This window comes from Aethina tumida, chromosome 1 (genome assembly GCF_024364675.1).
Source record: "Aethina tumida isolate Nest 87 chromosome 1, icAetTumi1.1, whole genome shotgun sequence".
NCBI classification, from domain to species: Eukaryota; Metazoa; Arthropoda; class Insecta; order Coleoptera; family Nitidulidae; genus Aethina; species Aethina tumida.
In genome coordinates, this window is record NC_065435.1 from 76,794,447 (window position 1) to 76,809,551 (window position 15,105).

Consider the following 15,105-nt stretch of genomic DNA (forward strand, 5'->3'; position numbering starts at 1 on the left):
CTCGATTGTTCAGAAAAAAAGAGGAGATACGAAATATACTCATCCTCGTAAAAAAGTAGTAAAAACATTTTTTCGAGTTAAAACTAAAGAATTCTAGAAGCAACTTTTGTTTAAACTGAATATTTGAATCAATAGAATTTGTTCCAAACTGTTTAGGAATGTCCATAAAGTATTTTAGAAGTTTAATATATTATATAATTCAGAGAACAAAATATCCCGAAACATTTTAATATAAATAATCTCATAAGATTGTACTAGTAGTGAATAAGAATAATAAAATAATTCACATAAAAAAATGTGTTTAAAAAGTGTTTCTTGAGTCTCAGTGTATGCATAGATATGTGTACACCCTCCGAGTGGCGAGCAGTGGAATAAATAACGAGATAAGTCGAAAACTCGTTAACTCGGCCGTTATTATTCTTTGTTGACACACAAATTACATGTTACGAGGCGGACACACCCCTCGACCGCCTCGGGGCACCGGCGGAACGGCTCTTCGCCTCCGAAGACCACCAACCGATCATCCTGCAAAATCCGAATCCGTGGGGCCGTATCGGAACCGTTCGGCACGAAATGGTTTTATCAGTTTGGTGCCCAGATCAAACAATGGTGGCTTTATCGTTTCGACGCTTTTGATGTGGCCGCAGTGCAAACAGGACCATTTTTATTGTGGTTTTTTTAAAATGCACAATCGGCTACTTTATACGCTTTATCGAAATGTTTTATAATATTTGCTCGTTGGTTTATGGCAGGTAACAGAGTGACACGCACTGGGTGTTTAATCTCGACAATTGTCGGTCTTTGGGACTGTTGTGTGTTTGTTTGTAAATATTGTCACACAAGCTACTTAAGACTTAATTTGGGTGAAGGGGAGAATTTTAATCAAACGCACCGTCGTCTTTCTTTTAACTCCCACGCCGCATTTCAATTCAATAAATTATAACGTTGTGTCCCCATTAAATATAAATTCTACATTTTTTATATATTGTCTTTTATTTTTATAAATATATTATAATATTATTATGATTAAAAATTCTACGACATACAATTTTGCGTCACACAAGTTTGATACAAAACATACTTAAAATATACTAAATTTCTTTACATTTATCTAATTAAAATGGCCAAAATATATAACCATTGTTCTTCTAAACATTTAATTAAATGTAAAGTACATAAATTTAAAGTCGTATGGTGGCGCCACCTGTGAATTATAAATAATAACTTCACTAATTTAGAAGAGGATTTTTTTATCTTTTAAATATACAAATATAACTTTTATTTATTTTAAATAAATGATATACACATAAACGATTAATATTTTAGGCATATGATAATATATAAAACAATTCATACTTATTATGTATTAACTAGAAATATTTAAAGAGATATACGCAGGCAACCAATGTTACACAACCTATCGGCAGAATATCGTACTCAATTTAAATTTTTTTTATGTAGGTAATCATCACTGATATCAATTATGATGATAATAAATAATTTCATTTGCAACTAGTTTCGATCTTTATATATAAAACTTTTGTTTTTTGTTGTTTAAAAACACAATTTATTATATTATTTGTAAGATGAGAACAAAGAATATCATCAGAATGTTAAAAGAAAAGACGACTATTAGTTGTTGCTAGTTAATCCTTCTTAAACGTTTAAAATGTATTTTAATTTACATTTAATTTGTATGTATTTAAATACATACATAAAATTTTTAAAAATTTTGGCATTTTGAAAATAATACTTAAATTTAAAACATTTTATAATTTATTACATAATTAAGGGAAAAATAAATATAATAATAAAAACACTTATAATTTTTCGAGTAACTTTTATTAGGTCATTATAATTAAAGTATCTAAGACGATAACATTCTTTAGGTATTTATCAACTAATTCTACTATTTGGTTACAATAATGGAGATTGACTAAAAAAACTACATGTATTGAAAAAAAAACACTAAATAATCTAATAATAAAACCAATAATCAATTATTACACTTTTTAGTCAATATATGGTATATAAAAAAGTATATTTCCCATAACCGAAAATAAGCTACATGTATCTCATTGAAGAAAATATTTGCCTCTTTACAACTATCATACAATATAATCTACTAGAGCTTATTTTTTATATAATTATTTGTGGACCTTTTCCAACCCTGATTGAGAAAACTTGAAAGAAAACAAGAGCGCCAGCGCGAGGAACCAACCCCCAAACACACCGCCTCCAATTACAGTCAATTTTATGTACAATTAATAATTTTTAAAGGAGAATGTAACACTCTAAAACCACAGCCGTTAATAAAATCGTTTTCATAACACCGGAGGGGCAGATTCGAGCGAGTCCCTCGCCTCGCCGCGTGAAAATCTCTTCAAAAAGGCCCTTTACATACATAAAGGATAGACGCGGTGCACTAGGATGCACCCTACACAAAACTTAGGAAACGAATTCATGCATGGGCTCCTAAAGTAGTTGGGACATAAACTGTTCTATGTATGCCATCCTAACCCTCATAGGTAAAAGGTTGTACAACATAAACGGTTCACTATGCACTACTTACTTCGGGAGCCCGCGGGCCGCGTCTCACGATATCTTGTTGCGCCACCAGGAGAAAAGAACGAGCGGCGACTCGAAATCGGTGGACGTCAGCGCCGGCGCGAATAGCGTCAACAAAACAGGGACGAACGTGAACGGGAAACTGTCGCCACCGCCCCACAAATGTCCGGCACTCGTGCGCCGTCCTGAGCGTCGTCCGTTCGCTTCTAAGATGTCGCACCAATGATGGACATGTCGTGGGTGGTGGCTAAGGGATGGCGGGACGGGGCGGGGAGTTGTTTGAGTTGCGCACGCGCACAACTTTACCTGACACCCTCAGCTCGGGAATTTGCTGTAGAACGCGTAGGTCAGATCGTAGTTTTTGAAGTTGCACTGCTGAATATCCCTGCGTGACCAGTCGCCGATCGAATTCAAGTGCAACAGATCTTTCGTCGTGTTCTTAGTCGGGGAAGTCTGTAAATGAACGTTACCGTCACGTTGATATCATATGTAAAAGGACTTTTCATTTTATTACCTGGTTGGCGAAGACGGTGATTGTAAACTTGCCTGGAAGAAACGTGTCGAGGACCTTTCCTATGATGTCCCTGTAAGAGCTAGACGGAACATTTGTTTCAAAACTAACATAAGAAAACTCATGCTCTGGTGTTATATGAATTGTCATGTAGCAGCCCTGTCGGAAGAGAAAAACAAACAATAATTAAATTCTGTTGTTGAAGGAGTTCTTCGTTTAGGCCGTTCCGCGTACGATGATCGTGATTTAACAATGCGATAAAAGAACAATCATTACAAAAGCTGGACAGTTCTATTCGTTATACGTCCAATTTTTGCCTAGAAGATGAAATTAAATCATAACTAATAAGAGATAAGGAGAAAACCAGAAGTAAACAATTATTTCGCCTTAATGCTTGGTTACTTTGGATTTTGTACGATTTGGTGATCGTGTCTACTTACATTGGATATTTCGGTATTTATCTGGTCAGACATGTAATAAAAAATACGTTTATTTATAGGGAACGGCACAATTTACAACAGGGGGGTGGATTCTTGACACGTCAACCGCTGAATCACCGATAGTTACAAATTTACTATTATCGTGACGCTTTGACCCATGCAGATAAACTTAATGCTGAATGAACGGTTTTTTTCTGGGGCACGAGTTGGGTTATCACAGTTAAGTGATTAGATACTTACATTTTTGGTGACTCCGTTCATAGAGTAGCCGCAAGGCTCAAACAAGAAGTCGTCAATAACCATGTTCGGGATGATTTTATCGATTCCCGCTTTCTGTAAAACATTAAATTGTAACAAACACCTACATATTTACGATTGTTTAATACTTTTGTCGCCTCGGTGGCGTTGAGACAATCCTCCCGCGTAAATATCGACATGATTTCCGGATCGAGGTCCGTCATCAGTATCTCCAAGGTTTGATCGGGTTCCACCGAAGGGACCGCTTGTCTTCTGTTCCGAGGCAAAGGGTTCAGCGTGTACAAGTACCAACAGTCTCTGTTCACGGCGCCCAGACAATAAGCCGCGCCGTCCGGGAAAAGCGTGTCGAGCAAAGCCACTTCCTGATCAAAATGCTGGTGCGGGGTGACCTGCAGCTCGGGCCTTTTGTAATTTTTGCGTGAGTAGAACAGATCCTCCACTTCAGTGAATCCGGCGAATTGTTCGGCGAGATGGAGCAGTGGCTTGAGGCAAAGGAGTGGCGTCGTCGTGCCGCACGTCTTCAGGATGAAGCGGCGCTTTGATATGAACATTGAACTCTCACTGAAAAATAATGCCATTGTAACTGTTTTCTGTTTTATCCAATTATAAAATTTATTAGTCAAAAAATTTGAAAAAATAAATAGATTTTAATTTTAACTATAAATAAAACATGGAATTTTTTAGATATCCACCAGATAAGCACTAATCTGATCTATTATTCATTTTGAATTATGTGAAATTCAATGGAGACTTAATTTTTTTTTAATAAAAAATGAACCAATATTTTACAGTCAAAAAATGAGAAAAATTTATTAGAACAATTTTGAAGTTAAAAATAAGTCTCAATGAAATCAATATTCTTCAAAAAGGTAGATCACATGGATGTTTATTGAATTATCTTTATAATATACTACTGAGTGGCGTCACTAATGAATAAGTGTATCAGTCAAAGTTGAACTTGTGATCTTGTTGATATTAAGAATTAAACTGTTTTTGCAAGAACAAGCTGATCAGAAGAATGTGATTATTAGCAGTGACACAGACATATGAAATTTTGAAGATCGCTGTTAAATAATATAAAAATCATATTATGAAAGATTTATTGTAATTTCCTATCTTGTCACGTATTATTCATTAAAATATAATAAAATTGCAAATAGAAGCCATAACATATGTATAAATACAGTTTAGCAATATCAAATAATTTGCATGTGTGATTAAAGTTAAAGTACCTGTAGTTAAACAACTAATGCAGTCTTAAACATTAAGTAAGTTTGTTTGTTGTTATCAATTAAGCATGTAAACTAGTCTAAACCTCAAGCTTGCGTTCCAATTAGACATTTTAAAATTACACAAAGATATTAGTTAATAAAAATACGCGTGTTGTGTCTACAATCAATCGAACCGATTAAATTGAAAAGTCAGCATAGAAGGCGTCCAATCCAACGCTTACACTCATCGAAACTCCGAACAATGTGATTTCGTTTTCGGCGGCATCGATTGGACCGCAAGTTCAATTGCATTGGGGCGGTGGCGATCCGCTCTATATTTAGATTTCGGTTAGCGCGATTGTGTGCGTCCGACCTTGTCCTTGTGCATCGATCGCCGCCGCTGCCGCCTCTCATCAATGTTCGCGCCAATTTCGCCGCTCCCTGCAAACTGTTACACACCGTCTGAACAAGGTGGAAATTTAATTTCCATGTTGTTGTTTTCGCTTTTTCTTATCATCATCAATAACTTTCCGTAACAAAGTAATAACTCGTTAATATCCGAGTGTCCAATACAAATTGGTTTGCAAGGCCGCAGCGAAAACCGGCGAACAAATAAACCACAAATTGTGGGTAACGAGAATCGACTCCTTCTATCTACATCTTCACTTGTCGCGTGCTATTTTTAGACCCTGTTGCTTTTTTCTTGTCGCTTTATCGTTAAGTTATTTAATTTATGTACTTGGCCGTATAATTGTCGTTGAACCATTAATTTGAACGATAAGCGTGAATAAAAAAAATAATTTTTATACATTGTTTAGTGTACTAAACTATGGAGAGATTTATTAATGATTATTGTGACGACCTTTAAAACAAAAAAGACACGTTGGAAGCGCGTGTTTAAAAATAAACATGAAAAAAGTCTGAAACACGTGTCTTAAAACCGAAATAATGCATGAGAAACCACTTCTCGTTGGCTTTATACCAAAATTACATGTTATTTCAACATTAAATTGTATAATTATCGTTTTTAGCATGCATATATATATATATATGGGATTTACCCAAGCTCCACTATATATTCGTGGGTAGTACCGAATTCCTTTATCTAAATACAAACAAAACAACCACATAAGTTTCTTTCGAACAAATTATGATTGAAATTATGGATTGCTGCAAGTATAAACGTTTAAATCAATTTTATAACTTCTAAATCAATAATGTACCTTCAATGACTACTTAAAAAAAGACTTTTTAAAGCGAAATAATGCACCCACTTCTTGTTGGCTTTAAATCAAAATTACATGCTATTGGAATGTTAAATTGTATAATTCTCGTTTTTAATATGCATTTATATATGGGATTTATCCATGCTTCATTCTGTATTCGTGGGTTGTACCGATTTACCCAACCACACAAAATAACCACAGAAGTGAATTATCAATATATAAAAGAGGTTTGAGAACAAATTGTGGTTGAAATTATACGTTCCAACATCACTAAATTATTCATACTAGCAGTTGAGGAAAATTATTGGAAAATATTTAAATATGATATTTATAAAATAGTTCGTGAACCTAAAAAAATGAGTTTACATTAACTTGTGACCGAAATTTGATAAAAGTCTATTTGTTCTGACCCTACAAGTGCCAAGGTCGTTATCTAATCAGTTTCCCGGGTATTGCAAAATCGTCCAATTGTTTTCACCCGCAAAAAAAGTCTGTACGAAATGTCGCCTTGATCTTAGTGCTTGTTGATCTAGAGAGTGAATTGACCCCGTTCGTGTACAGAGATCTGGGTTACGGACGATAAGTCTACCCCCCGTTTATCGAAGAGACGATAATGGTTATGATAATTCGCACGTGACTCGAGATCTATTTTTATACGACGATTAGATTATATAATGATTTATGTAATGCAGGAAAAACAGTCGATTTCTTTCTGTGAAAACCGCAGATCCTTGAACGAATATTAAATGGTACCTTTTGACCCATTCAATTCCGATTAATAATTGCAACTGATGATAAAATACGACACTTTGTCTAGGAATATTGTTTGAACTCTGCAAATATTGGTTTTTGTTTGGTTTGTCCTCGGTGGAAATTTTTGTTATCAAACAATCGCGTTTCGATCGACGTTAACGAAAAGGTAACACGGTTTGTTTGGAGTGTGCGTTATTTTCGTATTAGATTTTTCTAAACATTTTCAACGTCGATTTTTCATTCGCGGTCGCCCAGAATATTGACCTGGCGGATTATTTCAGTTAGAACTGATTATTGTGACGCGCGAAACGAATTTTCGGTTTGACCTTTACGCCAAATATGTTCCGGAAATAAAATTAATTTTAATCATTGGTCCATATTAGAAAATATCTTACTTTTCTATTTATAACTCGATTTTAATGAGTTAAAGTCTGTGACAGTTTTAAAATATAACGTAATACAAATATTTTTATAAGGAATTTGTATCTTGGTACCAACTAAAATAACTAAATAATGGAACAAAATCTGGCAAATATCTAATAATATAAAATACATCATACTAATTTGACGCATTAATTATCTTAGTTAAAATATCTCTAAAAAAGTATTAATAAGTTGTGCGCTTAAATTTTGTGTAATTATCAAAATTGAACTTATGGTCTTTCTAGTACTAAGAATTAAGTTATTGTGTTAAATCACTATCTAATAATGTGAGATCTTTTATTCAATATATATTGAATCAGAAGAACTTAATTCATTATAAAAATGTAGTTTTTAACTAGTATGCAGTACATTTGATATACATTCATTTTGAAGAAATTCAGTGAAGAACATTTCTTTTCAATGAAAAATGGCCTATTAAATTTTTCATTTTCATTTTTTGTTACAAATCTCTATCGAATGATATGTGAAATAATTTTTATGTTTTAATAGGATTAATTTAATTACTTAAAAACAATAAACACATAATATTAATATTCAATTATGCAGAAGTAAGATAAAATAATTAATTAGTTTTATGATTTTATTATTTTCGTAAATTAATTCAGTTCTATAAATCTAGTTAGATTAATTACATTTATTATTTTTCAAAAATTGTTTGAGTGTTTTTTTTTAAATATATTGTTGTGTTGTTTTTATTTTAATAATGTTATTGTTCAAAATATGTATTTTAAAATGTAGAAATAATTAAATTACTGATGTATTTCTTTATTGTTGATTATAATTTAATGACCTAAAAATTGTACTACTTTAAAGACATTAAACTAAAACTAGGAAATAAATATGAAAAATAAGACTCACCTTAAAACATAGGCATCAATCTGATCATTTTTAACGAAACTGATTATTTCGCACCTCACGATTTTCAGCAGCGATTCCAACTTGTGTCTGAAACAATTAAAATCGAAAAACCGTCAATGCCAAAAATAACACCCGAAAATTACATAACCATTAACAATATCAACAAAGGAAGTAAACACAAATCCGACCGTGTGGGTGGTAGAAAAAAAACAACAACATTAAATTAAAGTGATACAAAATGAAATTCGACAATCGTCAGCTGATCGCACGTTCGCGCATATGAAAAAATCAATGCCGGCCGAACTGACGGTCCCGTACCCCCAAAAAACCGCCGGCAAATCAGCCCAGTGTAATAAAAAAAAAAACAAACACCGAACCAACCTGGGGATCTTCCTCAGATCGGCCGTTTTGGCGGTGCCATCCCCCGCCGTAAACCAGATCTCGAGCAGTTTCTCGACACCCTCGAAGAATTGCTCACTGTCACTCATTGTCACCTCTGTTGCGGCCATACCGACGCCTCTGCTTGCACGAAATTAAATCAAGTGCGCTCGCTCGCCGGATCCGGGCGGCCGGCGATATTGGAATTATTGCGCGCGCAACCCCACTGTAATATCAACACGATTGATCAATCTGATCGAGTGCGAATGTTCCAGAATATCAACATCCCGATAAATCCCAGACGAATTTCCCGCCACTTCCGGCCGCCTCGTCGCTTTGGCGCTTCACGTTACAACAATGGACACACAACAATTAAATAGCACCGTTTTAATTGCAATGTGTGTAGTATATATGGATGTTGTGAATTTGAATTAATGAAATTTTGTCCAAATGACAAGTAGACTCAATGTTCTCTGCAAGTGTCAAATGTGATAGATAAACAAATCATAATAATGAAATTTTAGAGAACAATCGGAAAATTTCAAAACAATGGCATTTTTAGAGGTATACTAAATTTAATACAATTAACACAAACTGTACTATATTCAAACTATCATTTTAGTGGAGAAAATTCAATTTCTTCGACATAAAAAGGGGCGTAGACGATGGCAAAATCGCCGATCTATTCAAAGTAAAAAACGTATCCTCTAAACGAATAAATTTACTAAATTAAATATTTTAGGAAAGTAGACTTACAGGCACATCAAGTGGTAACAATCATTTGGTACTGGGTGATTCCCTGGGCCAAATTCACCTTGTATCGAGATCTTGGCATGTAATATCTTTCAGAGGGTATGAAATATCCGTCGATTTGATACAGCAGATGCGTAATTCTCCTCTTTTGGTTACTATTGGCGTAAATAAACAAATTTATTTAATGTTTTAATTTGTGTTCTGATTGCTTTGGTTTTAGCAAGATGAACCTGGGGTGAATCCTCTTATAAAAGTGTGGGATACAAGTAGATTGGATAAAAATGGCACTCCGTACTGTTCTAGGATAACCAGAGCAATTCCTGGACAAAGACCAGTTCCGGCAAGTGCTTTGTGTGTGCATGATAGTTTACAGTTAATGGCTGTAGGCTTTGTTGATGGTTCTTTAGTTTTATACAGGTAATTAAATACTTTAATCAACCAATTAATGGGCTGCAACTTGTTTGGGTTTTAGGGGTGATGTAACAAGGGAAAAAAGAAGCAAGGAGAAACTATTAAGAGATGCCAGTTCCATGGTTACAGGTCTGGCATTTAAATCTACTGCCGCCAATGTCTTTCTATTTGTAGCTACTGATTGTTCTGTTATTGGATATAATATTACTCACAAGGATAAAGAACAAAAAGTAACAATAAAATTAATTACAAAAATTATATTTTATTTTATTCCATGTTTTCTAGTTGCATTTGGACAATATTGGCTGTGCCAAAAATTGCAGTATTCTAGCAGAGTCTATGCAAGAGAGTCATTTTATGGTGGGGAGAAATGATGTAAGATTATTTGTATTTAATTATAATATTTATAATTTATATTTAATATTAAGATTAATTATGTTAATTATTAAGTATACTTACTACGTTAACATTGGTTTGCAGGCCGTTTATTGTTATACATCTGACGGTCGCGGTCCTTGCTATGCTGTGGATGGGGAAAAAGTAATGCTGGAATGGTTTCGCAGCTACCTAATTATAATATCAAAAACTAACAGACCGACAGCCCTTCAAACGTTAACGAATGAGCCAATTACAAACGCAAATCAGGAAGATTTGATCACAATTCTTGATATCCACAACAAGTTCATAGTGTTTTTCGCGATGGTGCCGAGGGTACAAGCGATTTTGAGCGAATGGGGCGGACTTTACATCCTCGACGAAGAGAATAAACTGTATCACTTAGATGAGAAAGATTTACAATCGAAACTGTCGTTGTTGTTCAAGAAAAACTTATACGACGTGTCGATTAGGATAGCCAAAAGTCAGCAGTATGATACTGATGGTTTGGTGGATATTTTCAAGCAGTACGGCGATCATTTATGCGAAAAAAGCGATTATGCCGGAGCCATTGAACAGTATATTAAAACTATAGGTAAACTGGAGCCCAGCTACGTGATTAGAAAATTCTTGGACTCGCAGCACATCGAAAAACTGACAACATACCTCCAAGCTTTGCATAAACAAGGACACGCGACTGAAGATCACACTACTTTATTGTTGAATTGTTATACGAAATTAAATAACACAGTAGGGCAAAGCGATAGTTTAAAGGACTTTATTTTAATGAAAGAAGGCGATTTAAACTACGATGTGGACGTCGCCATCAAAGTTTGCAGGTAAAATTCGATCAATTCACCAAACAACTTAATACAATTATTGTTTCAGATATGGAAGTCCTGCTGAAGCTCTAATGTTGGCAAAAAAGCACGAAAAACACGACTGGTACATAAAACTGCAGATAGAAGACCATCAGAAATACAGCGAAGTGCTCGACTACATGTCGATTCTGAATTTCGAAGACGCCGAACACTACATGAAAAAATACGGCAAGATTCTGGTAGAAAACGTGCCCCAGGAAAGCACACAATTCCTGAAACGTTTATGTACCAATTACAAGCCGGACATTTCACCGGTGATCAGTGAGAATTTGCTGCAGGGAAATTACGACCTCGCTCAGAAAGCCGATCCGGAACATTTTATCCACCTGTTTCTGAACAATTCGGAGAGACTTGTCGAGTTTCTAGAGTATCTCATACATGAGGGAGTGATTTTGAGTACACCCGTATACAACACGTTGTTAGAGCATTATTTGCACGTTTGGTCGAATTTGGAGAACGTGGCAGACAAGAACAAGTGCGCGCAGAAAACGCTCAAGTTCCTCCAAAATCCCGACGTCAAGTACGATAAGTCGCAGGCTTTGGTTGTGTGTCACATGCACAATTTCAGCGATGGTATTTTGTATCTTTATGAGGAACAGAAATTATATCAACAGATTTTAGGGTATGTAAATTGTTTTCGTATTGAAAAAGTTAATATTGTATAATTTACAGTCATCATATTGCAAAGAACGATTCAAATTCTGTTTTGACACGTTGTCGACGGTTTGGACATCAAGAGCCGACGTTATGGGTACAAGCTTTGTGGTCTTGCGTTAGAGATTCGAAACAGCCTCCAACTGATCTTCTCAATGAGGTATACTGTTATATATAAAATGTCATTACTTATTATATATTTTTTTATATAGATTTTGACTGTAATAGCAAAAGACAAACTGTGCAGCCCACAGCTAGTAGTAGATGCTGTAGCAACAGGAAACGCTCAAGTAACTCTAGGCCACATAAGGTCTTACATCACAAACGAACTACAACAAGAAATTAAACGCACAAAAGAAATTTCAGAGTTGACTACAAAATACCAAAAAGATACAGACAAGCTCAAGGAACAACTGGAAACGCTTAGAAGCGGAGTCACTGTTATACAAGGTATAAAAATGTTATTTTACATTAATTTGCACTGACTGACTAGATTAATTTTCAGGCTCTAGATGTGGAGCTTGTCACCATCCATTAGAATTGCCAACAATTCACTTTTTGTGTGAACACAGTTTCCATCAACATTGTTTTCAATCCTTCTCGGATGAAGAAAATGAATGTCCTACATGTCAACCAGAAAATAAAAACTTGTTGGAACTTTTGAAGGCCCGCGAATATAACAAAGATTTACATGAAACATTTCACTCGCAGCTCGAAAAGGCTCATGACGGTTTCAGTGTTGCTGCTGAGTATTTCGGACGCGGCGTCTTTAACGAATATAAATTGATTACTGATGAATTGATGGAAAAAAATGTAAGGCTTCCCGAGAAACCGATACATAAACACGAGACTGAACAAAGAAATGAAATTAGGAGTTATCCTAATGATGTGAAAAATTATGGTCCCGGTGCGGAGGCTAGAATGAGACTTTCTGAAAATAAATCTGTTAAAATCGCCGTTCCTTCAGAAGGACGAATGCGGTACTTATTATTTTTAGTATATTATTGTAATTTATTAACGGTCTAATTCTTTAGGTTACAAGAGAATACGTATAGTTCGTCTTTGGAGGCTAACATGACCAAAATTGCAATGCCCCAAGCGAAACCTGTGACTAAAACACCATTTGATGATGATTACGACGATGAATTAAACCCGTTTGCAAGTGAAGTCGAGGAGGAACTGGATGAAACTAATCCATTTAGAGAAGATTATGAATGTGATAAAAATTTGAACCCGTTCTTGTGAATTTTTTTTTATATTTTTCATAATGAATCTAGTTTAGTTATAAATGTATGTATTATTTGATGCTTTGTACATATTATTTGCATACTAATATATTTAACCAAAATTTTCCAACCATATTCTATAGATTTTGTTTTTTTAATGTAATTGAAAATAAGTGTTTATTTAGAAATAAAATTATAAATATAATATATATATATATATTATTAGATGATAATAACAGCACAACAAAAAAACTATCACAGATAAAACTAAAGATTAATAATTAGGGATAAACTAATAAAGTGTCTAATAATATTTTTGGGTAATTTAACCCCCTCCACTTAAAAATCCTTTAAAAAAAGCCGGCGAACTTCATTCACGTAAACACGTGCGCTCGAACAGTTGAATGCAGTAACAATTTGAAACAAAACCGTTGGCAAGTATTTTCGCGTTGTTACGTTAAACAACAACTCATATCAATTGTTTTTTTAGTTAAAATGGTGCGTGTACGTTGTTCAATCTGCCGCAAACATTTTCTGAACATAAAACGATTGAGAAAACATTACTTATTGGGCCATTCGAAGTACAACATCGTACATAAACTATTGAACGCGAGCATCATACAATCAGTACCCAAGGCGTTGATAAAGAAAAGAATGAAGACACGAAAGGAATGTGTAAACAACCCTACGGGAACGAATGTGATCAACATGAGCGACTTTCTCGTCACCTACAACGACACGGTAATTAATATTTCGAATAAAACTAATTCCATCGAATTACAATTGTCGATAGAACAAGACAACAACAACAATCCCTCTGTTGTAAGCAATGACAAAAATATAATTGCAACTAGATCGAAGACTAAGGAAATGGCAAGATTACAAGAAACTGCTAATGAGAAACCGATACCAAAACCATATAGAATAAATGTAACAAAACTACATGAAAACCTCTCATTAAACCATTGCAGTGGCACTTTTTATGTGTGTCACTGCAGAGACAACTGTCCTGAAACTGTCACATCATCTGACACAGAATCAACATCTGAATCACCCCCTGAATTTATCATGAACTGTGTTGAATGTGTTAGGCAGTTTAGAAGCCAGGTTGAATATGACGAACATATGAGAGAATATCATTCTTGCAGGGGTTGCCAGGAGGTGTTCCCAACCAAGGCTTTGTTACAAGAGCATGTTTTCAGTCATATTGTTAGATTGTATGTCTGTTACATTTGCAATGAGGAGTGTTTCCACAAGGAAGTTCTAAAAAGACATCTAGACAGACATTTATTTGACTCCACCTTAGAAACTGTCCTAGATTTAGAAAATGACTACAGAGTTCAAAGATATAATTTCACATCAAACACTGGATATATGGAGAGTCTAAACAACATTATGTTTTATCTGGGTGATGGACAAGATTTTCATCAGCATCATCAAAAGTATCAGAAGATTATTTGCGAGATTTGCTATCAGGAAATGTTTGCCTCTGATTATTTACAACATTTACAGATTATGCATTGCTCAATGGGACATTAAAATGTCCCAGTTTTGTTAGACTTTTAGAATGTTTATTTTGTTGTTTTCTATATTTAGTTTATGAACTGTATGAAAGACTGTTTAATTTTGTTAAAGTCATTTTTATTTACTATTACCAAGGTTTGTTAATATATTTTCAAAAAATATTATATACATATATTATATATTTTATATTTATACTATACACTATTATACACTTTCTTAAGAAATAAATTTGATTATTTTTGAAAAAATAAATGCCTTAAGGCAAAATAAAAATTAATATTTTTAAAATGATGACATGTTATTTACCGATTGTATAATAAATATTTTGGAATATTCTTCATTTATTTATTTAAAATAAATTTGTTTATCTGATATCACACACACACACACACACACATTTTACTTTTTCTGGTATGTCAAACATATCTAAGAACATAAAATAATTGTTCCATCCATTAATTCTTGTCAAAAACAATAATACTTGGTGCCAGGAAAATCACAAGTTCAATTTTCAAGTTTGCCACAGTCTTATTAATATGCAATATTGTGTTCTGAAATTTGGTATGTACCCATTTTGAAATGTGCTAAATTCAATGGGCAACTTATTTTTTATATAGAAAATTAATTTTTCTCA

The 15,105-nt window shown here is 34.2% G+C and overlaps 3 protein-coding genes across 5 annotated transcripts; 2 read left to right on the forward strand and 1 right to left on the reverse strand.

Moving 5' to 3' along the window:
- Positions 1-1,820: 1,820 nt before the first annotated feature.
- LOC109597496 (S-adenosylmethionine decarboxylase proenzyme) lies at positions 1,821-8,929 on the reverse strand. Of its 2 annotated transcripts, XM_020013196.2 has the most exons (7): positions 8,651-8,929; positions 8,270-8,356; positions 3,906-4,338; positions 3,760-3,852; positions 3,520-3,540; positions 3,083-3,238; positions 1,821-3,021 (listed from the first exon to the last, which is right to left on the reverse strand). In XM_020013196.2, exons 1-7 carry the CDS (start codon positions 8,776-8,778, stop codon positions 2,884-2,886), a joined length of 1,056 nt encoding a protein of 351 aa, XP_019868755.1. In that variant the 5' UTR covers positions 8,779-8,929; the 3' UTR covers positions 1,821-2,883. The 2 variants fall into 2 exon arrangements, with proteins under 2 accessions (XP_019868755.1, XP_019868756.1); XM_020013197.2 differs by lacking the exon at positions 3,520-3,540.
- Positions 8,930-8,995: 66 nt separating this feature from the next.
- On the forward strand, positions 8,996-13,167 carry LOC109597495 (vacuolar protein sorting-associated protein 11 homolog). Its single transcript, XM_020013195.2, has 12 exons — positions 8,996-9,211; positions 9,270-9,338; positions 9,390-9,563; positions 9,621-9,817; positions 9,873-10,041; positions 10,097-10,186; positions 10,292-11,025; positions 11,075-11,689; positions 11,740-11,881; positions 11,934-12,171; positions 12,227-12,701; positions 12,756-13,167. The coding sequence occupies exons 1-12, from the start codon at positions 9,197-9,199 to the stop codon at positions 12,964-12,966; spliced, it is 3,129 nt and encodes a 1,042-aa protein (XP_019868754.2). The 5' UTR covers positions 8,996-9,196; the 3' UTR covers positions 12,967-13,167.
- A 126-nt stretch (positions 13,168-13,293) lies between these two features.
- On the forward strand, positions 13,294-14,769 carry LOC109597480 (uncharacterized). 2 transcript variants are annotated; one of them, XM_020013171.2, is made up of 2 exons: positions 13,294-13,381; positions 13,438-14,768. In XM_020013171.2, exon 2 carries the CDS (start codon positions 13,443-13,445, stop codon positions 14,484-14,486), a length of 1,044 nt encoding a protein of 347 aa, XP_019868730.1. In that variant the 5' UTR covers positions 13,294-13,381; positions 13,438-13,442; the 3' UTR covers positions 14,487-14,768. The 2 variants fall into 2 exon arrangements, with proteins under 2 accessions (XP_019868730.1, XP_049818532.1); XM_049962575.1 differs by having other exon boundaries at positions 13,303-13,377; positions 13,438-14,769.
- Positions 14,770-15,105: the final 336 nt, after the last annotated feature.